Source organism: Phocoena phocoena, chromosome 8, assembly GCF_963924675.1.
Source record: "Phocoena phocoena chromosome 8, mPhoPho1.1, whole genome shotgun sequence".
Taxonomy (NCBI): Eukaryota; Metazoa; Chordata; class Mammalia; order Artiodactyla; family Phocoenidae; genus Phocoena; species Phocoena phocoena.
In genome coordinates, this window is record NC_089226.1 from 14,241,507 (window position 1) to 14,255,105 (window position 13,599).

At 46.7% G+C, this 13,599-nt stretch overlaps 1 protein-coding gene across 1 annotated transcript; it reads right to left on the reverse strand.

Annotated features, from left to right (window-relative positions):
* Positions 1-904: 904 nt before the first annotated feature.
* On the reverse strand, positions 905-9,637 carry FOXR1 (forkhead box R1). The gene is made up of 6 exons (XM_065883077.1): positions 9,577-9,637; positions 3,312-3,386; positions 2,963-3,210; positions 2,498-2,724; positions 1,407-1,645; positions 905-933 (listed from the first exon to the last, which is right to left on the reverse strand). Exons 1-6 carry the CDS (start codon positions 9,635-9,637, stop codon positions 905-907), a joined length of 879 nt encoding a protein of 292 aa, XP_065739149.1.
* Positions 9,638-13,599: the final 3,962 nt, after the last annotated feature.

A 13,599-nucleotide genomic window follows, 5' to 3' on the forward strand; every position in this document is an offset into this window, starting at 1 on the left:
ACACACCACCCACGGCTACCTCTGGGGAGTAGCGATGCCCCCCTGGGACAGTGTCTGTGGCTGGAGCCATGTTTCTGTACAGGCCTGTCGCGGGGTGAGGGAAGAGCAGGAGAGGGAACGAGAAGGGTCATCTCAGCCCTGTGGGAAACCCAGCAGGAACTTCAAGCACTGTGGGAATGGCCGTGGCATCCCGACACAGCTCTGAATCTCGTTCCTTCCTTACCTGTCCCCCTGGCTTCTCCCTATCCCTCAGGTTTGAGGCTGGCAGCTGGCCTTGCCCTGGACACGGTCTCCTGCAACCAGGGAAGCCACAGCAGCCCAGCTGTGATCTGCAGCCTCTAAGGACAAGTGCTCTGGTTTCTACTGAAACCGGAAGTATGGAAGGGCCATGCCTCTCAGCTCTGAGTTCCCACCCCTCACCCCCAATGCTTAAATGAGGGAAATGAGACTTAAGCCTGGCTACTCCTTTTCTCAAGAAATTCTTTCCTTTCACCTTTCTCACTGCTCCTTCATGGCCTCCTCCAAGCGTTTTTCCTTCAACTGTTCCATAGATGATGCGTTTCCCTAGGCCTCTCCTCTTTGTCCCCAACTGATTACATCCACTCGTTTGAGTGGGTAGTGATTTGGGGGGGCCTTTTGCGGGCCTGGCTGCTTTATGCTAGCATCTCCCAAGAAAAATGGGACCTAAAGAGGGTTGAGTGTTTTGTTTCTTTGAAGAAAGAAGAGCATGGGCTCCCTTTGCTGTGCACCAGGCAACTGCCCCACCCATCAGCTCTGAGGGCATCCCATTTCCAACCTCAGAGCCCACCTCCGCCCCCACTCCTGCCCCACCCTTGGACCACAGACACACCAGGATGCTGCAGATAACTTTAATAAGGCATGGGCTGACGGATGGTTTGTGGAACTAAAGGTCGAAGAGGGAGGGCATCACATCTGTAAGGAAAGAAGTCAAAGGGATCTATCTGCCGTTTGCAGACGCTGTTCCCTAAGCCTGGAAAGCTCTCTCACGGCAAATGATCTACTTTTACTCTCTCAAGGCCCAAATGCCACCTGGTCTCCAGGAGAAGAAAAAGCCCCCTTTGCAGAGAACCTTTTATACCATGCTTCTCACATTGTGTGGTTACCATTTCCCCAGGCTGCGGGGCTGTGAGTAGGGCCAGCTGCACCTTAGCTGTTTCTCCATCAACTCCCAGCACCTCAGGTTCCGTGCTTGTGCGTGGGGGGACCCGAGGCAGGCACCACCCCAGGGTCTCAGAACACTGCTGTCCTCTCCCCTTCCTACAGAAGGTGCCGCCCCCTCCCCGCGACCCCCCCATGTGACCCTGGCTCCTTCCCTGCACGCTCGGCCTTGGGTCAGAATCTTCAGGGCCCCTCCCCTCGGCCCCACGTGTGACGAGGCCTCACACCTGGCTGACTCATACACTGTTGGATAGTTTCCAGCTTAGTGGAGGCCAAGGCGCGGGCCTCCTCTGCAAAGCGGCGGTGTCCCTCATCAGTCAACTTCCAGAGGCAGGATCGGGGCCGTGTGCTGGCGCCACCCTGCATGCTGACCGGCACTTTCTCAAAGCTGTCTCGGAAACAGAGATTGTGACGCACGGTATTCTTCCAGCCTTCAGGAGCCGTCCGGAAAAAGGGGAAATGTTGTCTGCAGACAGGGAGGAATGGCAAGGAGAGGTGTGGTCTCTCTGGGAGATGCCTTACCCTGGAGAATGTTCTCCCCGGGGGCCAGGAGCCTCAGCCCTTCTCTCACGTCGGAGAAGGGCAAGCTGGCCCACGACGCACTCTGCCAACTAAGCATGTGTCAGACCTCCACCTGGCGCAGTGCTTGTGCAGAGCCTCACCTTACAGACCCAGTTCACTGCCCCCACTCCCTGGCTCGCTTTCCTCCCTCCCTCCGAGGGCTCAGGAGTTTGACTTGCAACAGGAACAGAGCAGAAATCAGGCCAACAAGCTCCTGTCAGAGGAATCCTGGTCAAGGAGGACGCCTCTTGAGGATTAATGCTCTGCGACTCTTCTGATAATAGAGGGAAAAGGTCCGAGAAACTCGTCATACTCATGGGTACCCGACTCTCAAAGCTCAACGTAAATCCCTTCCCAGCCCGGCTTCCCCGGGTCCTTGGGGAACAGGCTGTGCCAGGCAGTTCAGTCCAAAGGGAAGGCATGTGAGAAACTGTTGGGGAAACCAGATTTTATACTGGGTGTTCTTGAGAGGGAAGATGGGAGAATTTATGACCTGGGTGATTTTATATGTTAAGGAACTAAGGTATAAAAAGATGGGAGTTTCTTTGATGTGAAAGGAGGTGGGGTGGATATCTTCCCGTCTATGTGAGGTGTGGACACACAGTCGGGGGCAACCCAGAACCAGTGCCTGGGAAAGGAGAAGCATCCTCTCAGACCCAGATGGGGGAACTGAAGCAGCAGCCCAGGGCCTGGAAGGTATCAGAGCAGGGCCCTGCCCCCTCCCCTTCGCCCTCCTCACAGGGCCCCCGGCACATACCGAGTGAAACTGTAGATCTGTTGCACGTTGAGGCCACAGGGGGAACTGTTTCTTAATGCCAGTGCAATTAGGTGGAAGTAATTGAGAGGGGGCCGGGACCACAGCCCTCCCTCCTGGCTGTTGGCTTGCCGAAGCCTCCGACTCTGGAGGGGGGCCCTTTTGTGAGGGGACGGGAGAGCCACAGAGGAGCTGTCATCCTGGTCCTCAGCCTCCTTCTCTTCTGTGAGCTAGAGGAGTACAGAGTAGGAACTGGTCCTGACTCCACAGCCTCTACTCCAGGGGTGCAGTGGCAGGAAGGGGTGGTGGTCTAGGGCCACCATCTGGGCTTCTCCCCAACCCAGGGGCACAGCTAATTTCGGAACCCATTAACCCTTCATTAACCCTAAGAAAACAGAAGTCTGCGCATCATCCCTGTGCCCACCCTGCCTACATCCCAAGTCCCTCCCACAGCCCAGAAATCCCTACCTCCCAGTTGCTGGGGGAAGAGGCAAACCGCTTCCGAGGGGGATACTGGTCTCCAGAAAGTGATGGCGACTCCACCACTGTGGCCTGTGGGCATTTGGCAAAGTCCTTTTCTTTTGTGGGTGGCTGAGGGGAAGGGACTATGCTTGTCAGATTCTTCCCCTTACTGGGTTCTCGGACCTCCAGCTTTCCAGGGGGGAACACGATGTTGGGGTCTACCCACATCCACAGGTTGGGCTCGAAATCTGGACCTGTGCAGAGAAAAAGGAGATTGAGGGCCATGGGTCATGGGCTTTGGGTGTCCCGCCCAGGCCACAGGGCCATGTCAGAGAACTCACTCCCATCTACTCACCATCTTTATCAGGGTTGGGTTTTTTTTCCAGAGGTAGTTTTGGTGGCTCAACTATTCGGAGTTTATATCTGGCAACTAGCAAAAAGAAAAGAAGAGAGTCAAAACAACCTAGGATTTTCATTTCGGCCCCTTGAAGCTTCCCTGGGAGGTGGCTATGGGCCCTGCCTGCGAAGTTATGATGCCATATTCTACTGGTTTCCCCTTACCTCTCTGACCTTTTCATTCTCCTCTGCATTCTTCTCTTCTCACCCCACATTACGGCCCCTAAACCCTCTCATTAATGCCTGTTACTTTAGTCAGTCACCATCTATAAACTCAAGGCTTACAAATCTTTATCTCTAGCCCAGACTTCTCTGCTAGCCCTTAACTAGAACTGCCCATGGGATAACCCACAGGCATTTTGAACAACATTTCTAAAACTCAACTCCGTTTTCCTGCTCTTGCTCCGCATTCCTTGTTTCAGCATATGGCTCCATCTAACCAGCTGTCCAGGCTAGATACTTGGAAATCATTCTTTTTTTTTTTTTGCGGTACGCGGGCCTCTCACTGTTGTGGCCTCTCCCGTTGTGGAGCACAGGCTCTGGACGCGCAGGCGCAGCGGCCATGGATCACGGGCCCAGCCGCTCCGCACATGTGGGATCTTCCCGGACCGGGGCACGAACCCGCATCCCCTGCATCGGCAGGCGGACTCTCAACCACTGCGCCACCGGGGAAGCCCGGAAATCATTCTTGACTCCTCTTTCCCGTACAGCCACACCCAATCAATCACCAAGTTCTACCATCCTAGTCCAAGCCTATAACCTAAAAGGTCTGCTTATCTTCTTTAACTTACCGTATTGCAGTTTGAGTGATCTTCCCAAAATGTTAATCCAATCATGCCACCCTTCAGTGTAAAATCTTTTGATGGCTTTCCATTGCCTTTGGGCCAAATCTAAATTCCTGAGATAGTCTACAAGGCCCTGGCTCCTCATTAGTGTTGAGTCATTCCTCCCAGGCTCTCCACCCATCTCCAACAGACCACATCTAGATCCTCTGCCTTCCCATAAGCTGTTCCCTTTGCTGGAAACACTCTTCCCTCTGCCTGCTTGCCCATCAGGTCTCTGTTTAAACGTCTGTCTGAAGCAGGCCTTCTCTGACTACCTGTCCAAACACTCCCGTAGCACACATTTTATTGTAACTACCTGCTTAGTGTCTATCTCCAGGTCTGTCTCCTTCACTGCCTGGCGCATGGGAGGAGCTCAACTTAACTGGATGAATGAATACATGGTGGGCTTAGAGTAAATCAGGTATATATTAGAGCTAGCTGCTCGACATGAAGCTGGCTTCTGGTCCAGTTAGGGGGAACTATCATTGTCCCCATGAGTGTCCTCATATTACAGATGAATCTAGGTTTTTGTCTGGAAAATGATGATATACTTATTAGAGAGCTCAGTAATTAGAAAGGATGCCCATTACATTGTTAATGTTCAACACAGTATTCTAAAAAGGAAAAAGTAGTAAGAGATATAAGAAAGAAAAAGGCAAAACTATATTTATTTATAGAAAAAAACAGATTAACAGAAAACCCTACAAAATCGATATATAAATTATTAGAACCAATAAGAGTCCAGCAAGTTTGCTGGATATAAGACCAACATACTAATCACCACTGTTCCTCTATACCAGCATTAAGAAACTGGAAAATAATTTTTTTTTTCAAAAAGGTGCTGTTCACAATAGCAACCAAAGTTATAATGTATCTAGGGGTTAACTCATCAAAGAATGGACCTTTATGTGAAAAGGATGTACCTACTACTTAAGGACCTAAAAAACTTCAATAAACAAAGACATATAATACATATTATAAAGATACCAATTATCCTCAAATTAACCTATACATTTAATGCAGATATTATAACACATAAAGATTGAAAGGTGAGCTTCCCTGGTGGCGCGGTGGTTGAGAGTCTGCCTGCCGATGCAGGGGACACGGGTTCGTGCCCCGGTCCGGGAAGATCCCACATGCCACGGAGCAGCTGGGCCCGTGAGCCATGGCCGCTGAGCCTGCGCGTCCGGAGCCTGTGCTCCGCAACGGGAGAGGCCACAATAGTGAGGGCCCCGTGTACCACACACACAAAAAAAGATTGAAAGGTTCTGCACAGTAAAACTCACAAGGGAAAAAAAAAAATCAATAGACAATAAACCAGAAAAAAAATCATTTCCAGAACTCTCAATTCTCTGATAGACAGCTCCTACAAATCAAAAAATAAAAGGCTAAGACAAATCTATACATGGGAAAGATACGAATCAGTATTCAGAAGGAGGGGCTACCTGAAGATGCTGAGCCTTACTAGTAATAGGAACACAATAAAAGAATGATATAATACTTTACATCAAACTGACAAGAATTATAAAAAGAGGTAATACCAAGTGTTGGCAAAGATGCAGTGAAATAGGATCCTTTATTACATCTGAATAGCAACTGGTGCTGGTGAAGAATAATCAGGCAGCACTACAATTTACTGTCTAATCCTGGATGTGTCTATTCAAGTTAATAGAAGAATTTATATACTAATTTTCATTGCTACCATCATCTACCAAATTCTTGGCCACTCCCCCTCATTTAGAGGAATTTAGTTCCTGGCTCACTGTCACTAGTGCTACTCCTGCCTTAAATCTTGGCTATTTCAATAGATACATAGATGATTATCCTAATAACCTGGGCTCTAGTTTCTTGAACTCTTCTCCTCCCAGAATTCTGCCTTCCATCCTAATGTAGACAGTCCTCACTGTCATAACCTAAACCAATAACTGCAACCTCTCCATAACCTCATTTTTGCACCATGTAAAAATGCACCACCTCCTCTTTCCAGCCATCTCTTTTGATACCAACTGATAACCCCAATCCATTGATCTATGGCTTTGGAGCACTTGTTTGGTTGGATTTAATCAGGGTGTGGTTTGGCCAAGCAAGTGTTCCAAAGCCGTAGAGAGCCAAAGGAGTCAACGGTGTGTGCAAGAGAGTAAGCCTGTTTGGGGGATTCCAGGTTAGTTACAGAGAGGACATCCCCTCTAACTCTGCTCTTTGAGAGCAGGGAAAGGGTGATGGGACCAACAGATGGGTGATCTCAGTGGGATCAAAGGATAGTGCCTCTGTCCATCTCCCTCCCCTGCTGTCTCTGACACAGGTGGCTCCATGCCTCCTCAAGGACAGTGTTTGAAATTTATTTTGGCCTCGGGAGGCTTGTGGGATCTTAGTTTCCTAACCAGGGAGCAGTGAAAGCGCCAAGTCCTAATCATTGGACGGCCAGGGAATTCCTGTCTCCTCTCTTTTCTGTTATAAATTTCTGTCTCTGGACCATTATCATCATTCAAATATGCTGTTAATTCTCTCATCTTGTTAAAAACAAGAACTTCTTTTGTCCCTGCTTTCTGTGCCAGGCCACTACTCCATATTTTTGCTTTCCTTTGAGGAAGAACTCCTCGAAAGAATTGCCTATACTTTGTATCCACTTCCTCTCCCTTCCACACTTAAACCCTTGCCAATCAGTCTTTCTTCTCCACCACTCCACCAAAACCACTATGATCAAGGCTGCACTCCACCAAAACCATATAATCAAGGCTCTGCTTTGCTAAATCCAATAGTCAGCCCACCTCTGACCTGATCTCTCACAGCAGTGTTCCTGTCCTGTGACCACTCCTTCTTTGAAACACTTTCTTTACTTGGTTTCCAGGAAACCACAATACCAGTTTTGATTCTTAATGGTCATTTCCTCAGTTTTTTCTTGGTTTATCTCCTCTCCAATCTCTTTAGAATGGAATGCCCCCCAGGGCTCATCCTTGGTTCTTCTCTAGCCTCACCCCTTAAATGCCAGGCGTGTACCAAAGACTCTCAAAATTTCTATCTGCATACCTCTCTCCAGAATTGCAGACTTATATATCCACCAGCTTACTCAACATTTCTACTTGGATATCTAAAAAATATCTCAAACTCAGCATGTTCAGAACAGAACTCCTGATTTTCCTCCCTAAATACCCTATCAGGAGCTTACCCCATCTCACTACAAGAAAACTCCATCCTTGCACTTGACCAGCCAAAAACTCTGGAGGAGTCATCCTCTAATCTCTCTTTTTCACACCACACATCCAATCCATCAAGCGAATCCACCTGGTTCTACCTTCTTACCACATCCTCTGCCACCACCCTGGTGGTGCAGCCTGCCATCAGCTCTTGTCTGGATTACTACAGCAGCCTCCTAACTAGTCTCCTGGCTTCCCAGTCACTCTACATTTACAGTGTACCCTCAACCCAGCAGCCACAGTGATCTTTTCAGACTATAGATCATTCAGGATCAGCTACATAATTTGCAGGGTCCAGTGCAAAAGGAAAATGTGGGCCTCCTTGTTCAAAAATTATTAAAAATCTTAAGACAGTGAGAGCAGGACGTTAAACCAAGTATAGGCACTATGCAATAGCACAGGTCACTCACTAAGCTAGCCATCATGTCACTCCTCTGTTCCAGACCTTTCAACCATGCTCATCTTACTTGGAATCAACCCTAACGCCCTCAAAGGGGAAGACGGCTCTTCCTGATCTCCGCTCCACGACCCACACCCCCTGATCTCTCCTCTTCATTTACTTTGATCCAGCCTCACTGGCCTCTTTACCGGTTCCCCCAGACATATTCCTGAGGGTTTCTACACTGGCTATTTTTTCTGCCTGGGAAACTTTTCCTCTAAGTATCCTCCGGCTCACTATCTCACCTCCTTCAACTCTGCTCTTCTTGTATGTTCCCAATGAAGACCAACCTTCATATACAATGTTCCCAATGAAGACCAACCCTATTGAAAACTGTAGCTGCCACCACCTCCCAGCCCCCATTCCTGAGCCCTCTTACCATGTCCTTTTTTCCCCCATCTCAGTTATCACCTTATAACATACCGTTTATTTATTTGTTTGTTTGTTTATTTATTTTGATGTGGATTGCCTGGTGTGGCCCCAGTAGAATGTCAGCTCCATGAAGACTTGTCTGTTTTGTTCATGATGTATCACATGAGTGTCCAGAACAGTGCCTGGCAAATTGGAGGTGCTCAATAAATATTTCTTGAATCAGTGAAGATACAAGAATGTTTGTCAGCATTACTTATGGTTGCAAAGAGTTCCAATGGAGTTTTGTCTCCATCAGTAAGGAGAATTAAAATGCAAAAACTAATGTATGCAGATGATAGATTACCACACAGCAATCAGAAATGATGAATCAGGGCTTCTCTGGTGGCGCAGTGGTTGGGAGTCCGCCTGCCGATGCAGGGGACACGGGTTCATGCCCCGGTCCGGGAAGACCCCACATGCCGCGGAGCGGCTGGGCCCGTGAGCCATGGCCGCTGAGCCTGCGCGACCGGAGCCTGTGCTCCGCAGCGGGAGAGGCCACAACAGTGAGAGGCCCGCGTACCACAAAAAAAAAAAAAAAATGATGAACCAGATTTGCATTTAGCAACTGAAATAACTCTCAAAAACAATTTGAATGAGGAAAAAAAAAAAGCAATGAGTTTATGTAAATTAAGGTCACCTATAAAAGCAAAATAATGCTAAACAGTTTTCAAAGATACACCTATCTAAAGACATTAAATGGATTAGGGTTGATACATGGGAGTGTGGGAGGTGACAAAAGTGGGTGGGGATTGAATGAGTTAATCCAAGTACTTTGCCCAAACAGATGGCAATCATGTACCATGAATGTAGGAGGTGATTACCTCAAATCTCAACACTTGAGGACCAAACAAAAAAAGTTTTTAAAAGACAACGGTCAACTATCCATTCAGCAAATATTGAGCACCTCTAGGTGTCAGACAATGTATTAAGAGGTGGTATACAGCCACGAACAAAACCGATTTTAAAAAGATTTTAAGAGAAAGATGAACGAAAACGTAGTGTGCCCCGATGGCGTAGGCGCCGCGATGAGAAGGCCGAGAAGAGGCCTAGAAAGTTCTGGGATTTAGCCGGGGCGGGTGGGGTAGGATTGAAAGGCCGTGTTCAGGCAGGACCCCTGCCCTCCCTGGGCTTTCCATCGAGGCGGGGACTCCATTGCCCGGAAAAAGTGGGGGCGGGGTGGGAGCTCCAGAGCTCAACAAAGGGGGCGCGGGGCCCCGAACGCGACAAAGTCACGGGGCTCGCGGGAGCGAGTGGCGAGCAAGTCAAAGGCCGGGGAGCTTCCGGCCCGGCGCGCCCACGAGCCTCCGACCCTCCGCGGCGCGCCCATCCCCCACGACCCCCCTCTCGGACACTCACGGTTTTGTTCCGCTAAGGGCAGGTGCGTAGTGGTGAAGGCCAGAAAGGACTCGTTCCCCATGTCCCAGTCCAGCAATCCCGGGACCTGGCCATGGAGGCTGGCCCAGAAGTCTAGGTGCTGGAGCTTCAGGTCCACGATTAGCTAGAGGAGGGAGAGCCGGCACAGGGTGGGAGAGTCTGGAGAGACTGAGGCTGAGGCCTGGGAGGCACTTCCTCAAATACCCGCGCTCTGATTGACTTGGGTCGGAGCCCGCTCAGGTGTGCCCAGTCCAGCTGACACCCTTGCTCTCGAGCCTCCACGGAGTGCTTCTTGCCACGTCTTTCTAAGCCCCCCGCGCCCCGCCGCTTTCATTTGGGAACCTTGGGGGTCCAGAAGGGAGGTACCCCAGGCCCTCTTTCCCCTCTACATTTGCACCAAGCTCTTTTATTTAGTAAATCAGTCTACCATTGAAGAATGATCCCGTGGTGGTATTAATAGCTGCTTTCTAGAAGTGTGGAAGATTTCATGGTTTATCCAAGGTTACATCTCTAAGTACATGGTGGAGATAGGATTAAATGGTGATTTTTTTATTATTTTATTTTTTGGAATGGTGATATTTAAATTTTGTTTTTCATAATTTCAAATTTACAGAAAAGTCCCAAGAATACTATAAAAAAATCCAGTATACCTAAATCCTGTAACTCACCAATTACTAACATTTCATCACATTTTTGCTTTTGTCTCCATGTATGTAAGACATACATTATTTTTTCTGAACTGTTTGAGAGTAATTTGCAGACGTCATGTCCCTTTACCCACAAATACTTCAGTGTGTATTTCCTAAAAACATGGATATTGGTTTACATAACCAGAAAATCAGAAACAAGAAAATCATCAAAATTTAACAATGATTCAATACTATGTTTAATATACACATTCTATTCAGATTTCACCAATTGTCCCAATAGTGTCCTTTATTTAATTTGTTTTCTGGTCTAGAATCCAATTCAGGATCATGCAGGGCATTTAATATTTATGTCTCTTTAGTCTCTAATCTGGAGCAGTTTCTCAGACTTTTGTTTATTACTTTATTTTTAATTTTTTTTGAATTTTATTTATTTAGTTTTTATACAGCAGGTTCTTATTAGTTATCTATTTTATACATATTAGAGTATACATGTCAATTCCAATCTCCTAATTCATCCCACCACCCTCCCACCAGACTTTTAAATCTTTCATAACATTTACATTTTTGAAGAGTACAGGCCATTTATTTTGTAGAATGTCCCTAATTTCCTCATAATTAGATGTGTTTTTGGCAACAATACCAGAGAAGTGATGTTGTTTCCTTCTTAGTACATCACATCAAGAGGCCCATGATGTCAGTTTGACTCATTATTTGTGGTATCCATCATGTTTCTCAACTGTGAAGTTACCTTTTTTTTTCTTTTGTAATTAGTAAGCAATTTGTGGGGAGATACTTTAAAGTGATCTAAAATCCTGTTTCTCTTCAAGTTTGGACCCACAGATTCTAGCGTCTATTTACGATTCTTGCCTAAATCAATCATTACTATCATGGGCTTGAAATGATGATTTTTATTTTTATTTTTATTTTTATTTTTGACTGTGGGATCTTAGTTCCCCAACCAGGGATTGAACCCGGGGCCACCATAACGAAAGCACTGAGTCCTAACCACTGGACCGCCAGGGAATTCCCTGATTTTTCTAAATCAATCATTCCATTTATTTAGTTGGCATTCTATTGTAAAGAAGAGCTTTTCCTTATCTCATTTTGTTTATTTGTTATCAGTATGGACTCAAAGGATTGATTCTTTTTTTTTTTTTCAAAGGATTGATTCTTGTTTTACAGAGTGGATCATAATTCAGTACTGTAATTATTTGTTTTAATTCTTAACTTGTTCAGATTTGGCCAGAGGGTGAGGCAGCCCCCTCTGGTTCCTTTGTGCATACTGGGTTTTCCCATCAGAGCTCATCCACCCTATACTGTGTTGCCTGTTGCTTGTCTACTAGACCAGATTTTTTAAAAAATAATTTATTTATTTATCTTTGGCTTCGTTGGGTGTTTGTTTCTGCACATGGGCTTTCTCTAGTTGTGGCGAGCGGGGGCTACTCTTCGTTGTGGTGTGCGGGCTTCTCATTGCAGTGGCTTCTCTCGTTGCGGAGCACAGGCTCTAGGCGTGCGGGCTTCAGTAGTTGCAGCACACGGGCTTAGTTGCTCTGTGGCCTGTGGGATCTTCCTGGACCAAGGCTCGAACCTGTGTCCCCTGCACTGGCAGGTGGATTCTTACCCACCAAGCCACCAGGAAAGTCCCAACCAGAAATTTTGAGAGTAGTACCTGGTGCATAGGAGACCCTCAATAAATATTGTTTTAACTATGGTGAAAATAACAGCTTTCTTTTAAAAAACTTAGTGGGACTCTACCTTTAATATCAATAATAACTTTTATGACAATTTACCTAATTATAAAAATAATACATGTTTGATACATAAAACTTGGAAGTATAGAAAGCACAAAGAAAAAACAATAAAATAAAAATCATTCTTGTTATCAACCAGAGATGATAATAATTACATTCTGATGTATATTATTCCAATCTTTTTCCTTATGAGTGTTTCATTTTTGTCTTATAAAAATTGTTGTTATAATGCATCCACCCTTTTGTAGCCCTTTTTATTTTTTTTTTATTTTTATTTAGTTTTCCTTTTATTTATTTTTTAGGCTATACTGTGTGGCATGCGGTATCTTAATTCCCCAACCAGGGATCGAACCTATGCCACCTGCGTTGGGAGCACAGAGTCTTAACCACTGGAGTGCCAGGGAAGTAAGTCCCCTATAGCCCTTTTTTGGTTGTTGTTGAATTTTATTTTATTTATTTATTTTTTGTACGGCAGGTTCTTATTAGTTATCTATTTTATACTTATTAGTGTATATATGTCAATCCCAATCTCCCAGTTCATCACAGCCCCACCCCCACCCCCATAGCCCTTTTAAAATTAGTGTATCGGGCTTCCTTGGTGGCGCAGTGGTTGAGAGTCCACCTGCCGATGCAGGGGACGCGGGTTCGTGCCCCGGTCCGGGAAGATCCCACATGCCGCGGAGCAGCTGGGCCAGTGAGCCATGGCCGTTGAGCCTGCGCGTCCGGAGCCTGTGCTCCGCAATGGGAGAGGCCACAACAGTGAGAGGCCCACATACCGCAAAAAAAAAAAAAAAAAAAAAAAAAAGCTAAGTTAGTGTTCGTGGAATTAATAGATATTGTTGCTCTTCTCTTCCATTGCCTCCCTCTCCCGGGCTCCTGGATTACTCTAGAAAGGGATCATTAGACCATTGTTCCAGCATCTTCTAACTCTGTGTCATTTTTTATTGTTTTTGCAGAATTTTTGGCACTTTCCTAGCCCCTGCCTTCTCTTCAGGGGCTTGTTAATTCATTTTTTCATTGTGGATACTCAGTGGATCCACTGAGTATCCTCTGTGTCCCAAGCACCGCAAAGGTACTTAGGCCCTTGGGAGCAAAGCGACAACTCCCAGGGAACATAAAGTCTGGTGGGGAGAAAATTGAATAATCACATAAACATAATAATAAACATAGTAATGCTATGAAAGATGGGATAGGAGAACCCAACCTAATGGGGGGTGGAGGTCAGAGAAGGCTTCCCTGGGGAAGCTGGCTTAACTATGCAAATAAAATGGAGTGGGCGTGGGGGCAGTCTTCAGAGCAGCCTGGGCTTAAGGAATAGTCTGTGCAAAGGCACTGAGGCAAGAGGAAACACAGGACATTAGAAGGCACACGGTGAGAGCCAGAGGGGCAGTTAGGGGAGAGACCCAGGGCTGTCTTTGAAGGTCACCTCAAAGATTTTGGTCTTTACCCTAAGAGCAAGGGAAAGATCCTTAGAAGGAATATATACTGGCGAGGACACAAGTGAATGAGGATGAGCCCTCCCCGTCTTTTCCCTCCATTACCCCGCAGTACCACTCTTGCCCCCTCCGGCAGGGTTCTTCCACCTCTGCTCTCTCCTCCTAGAG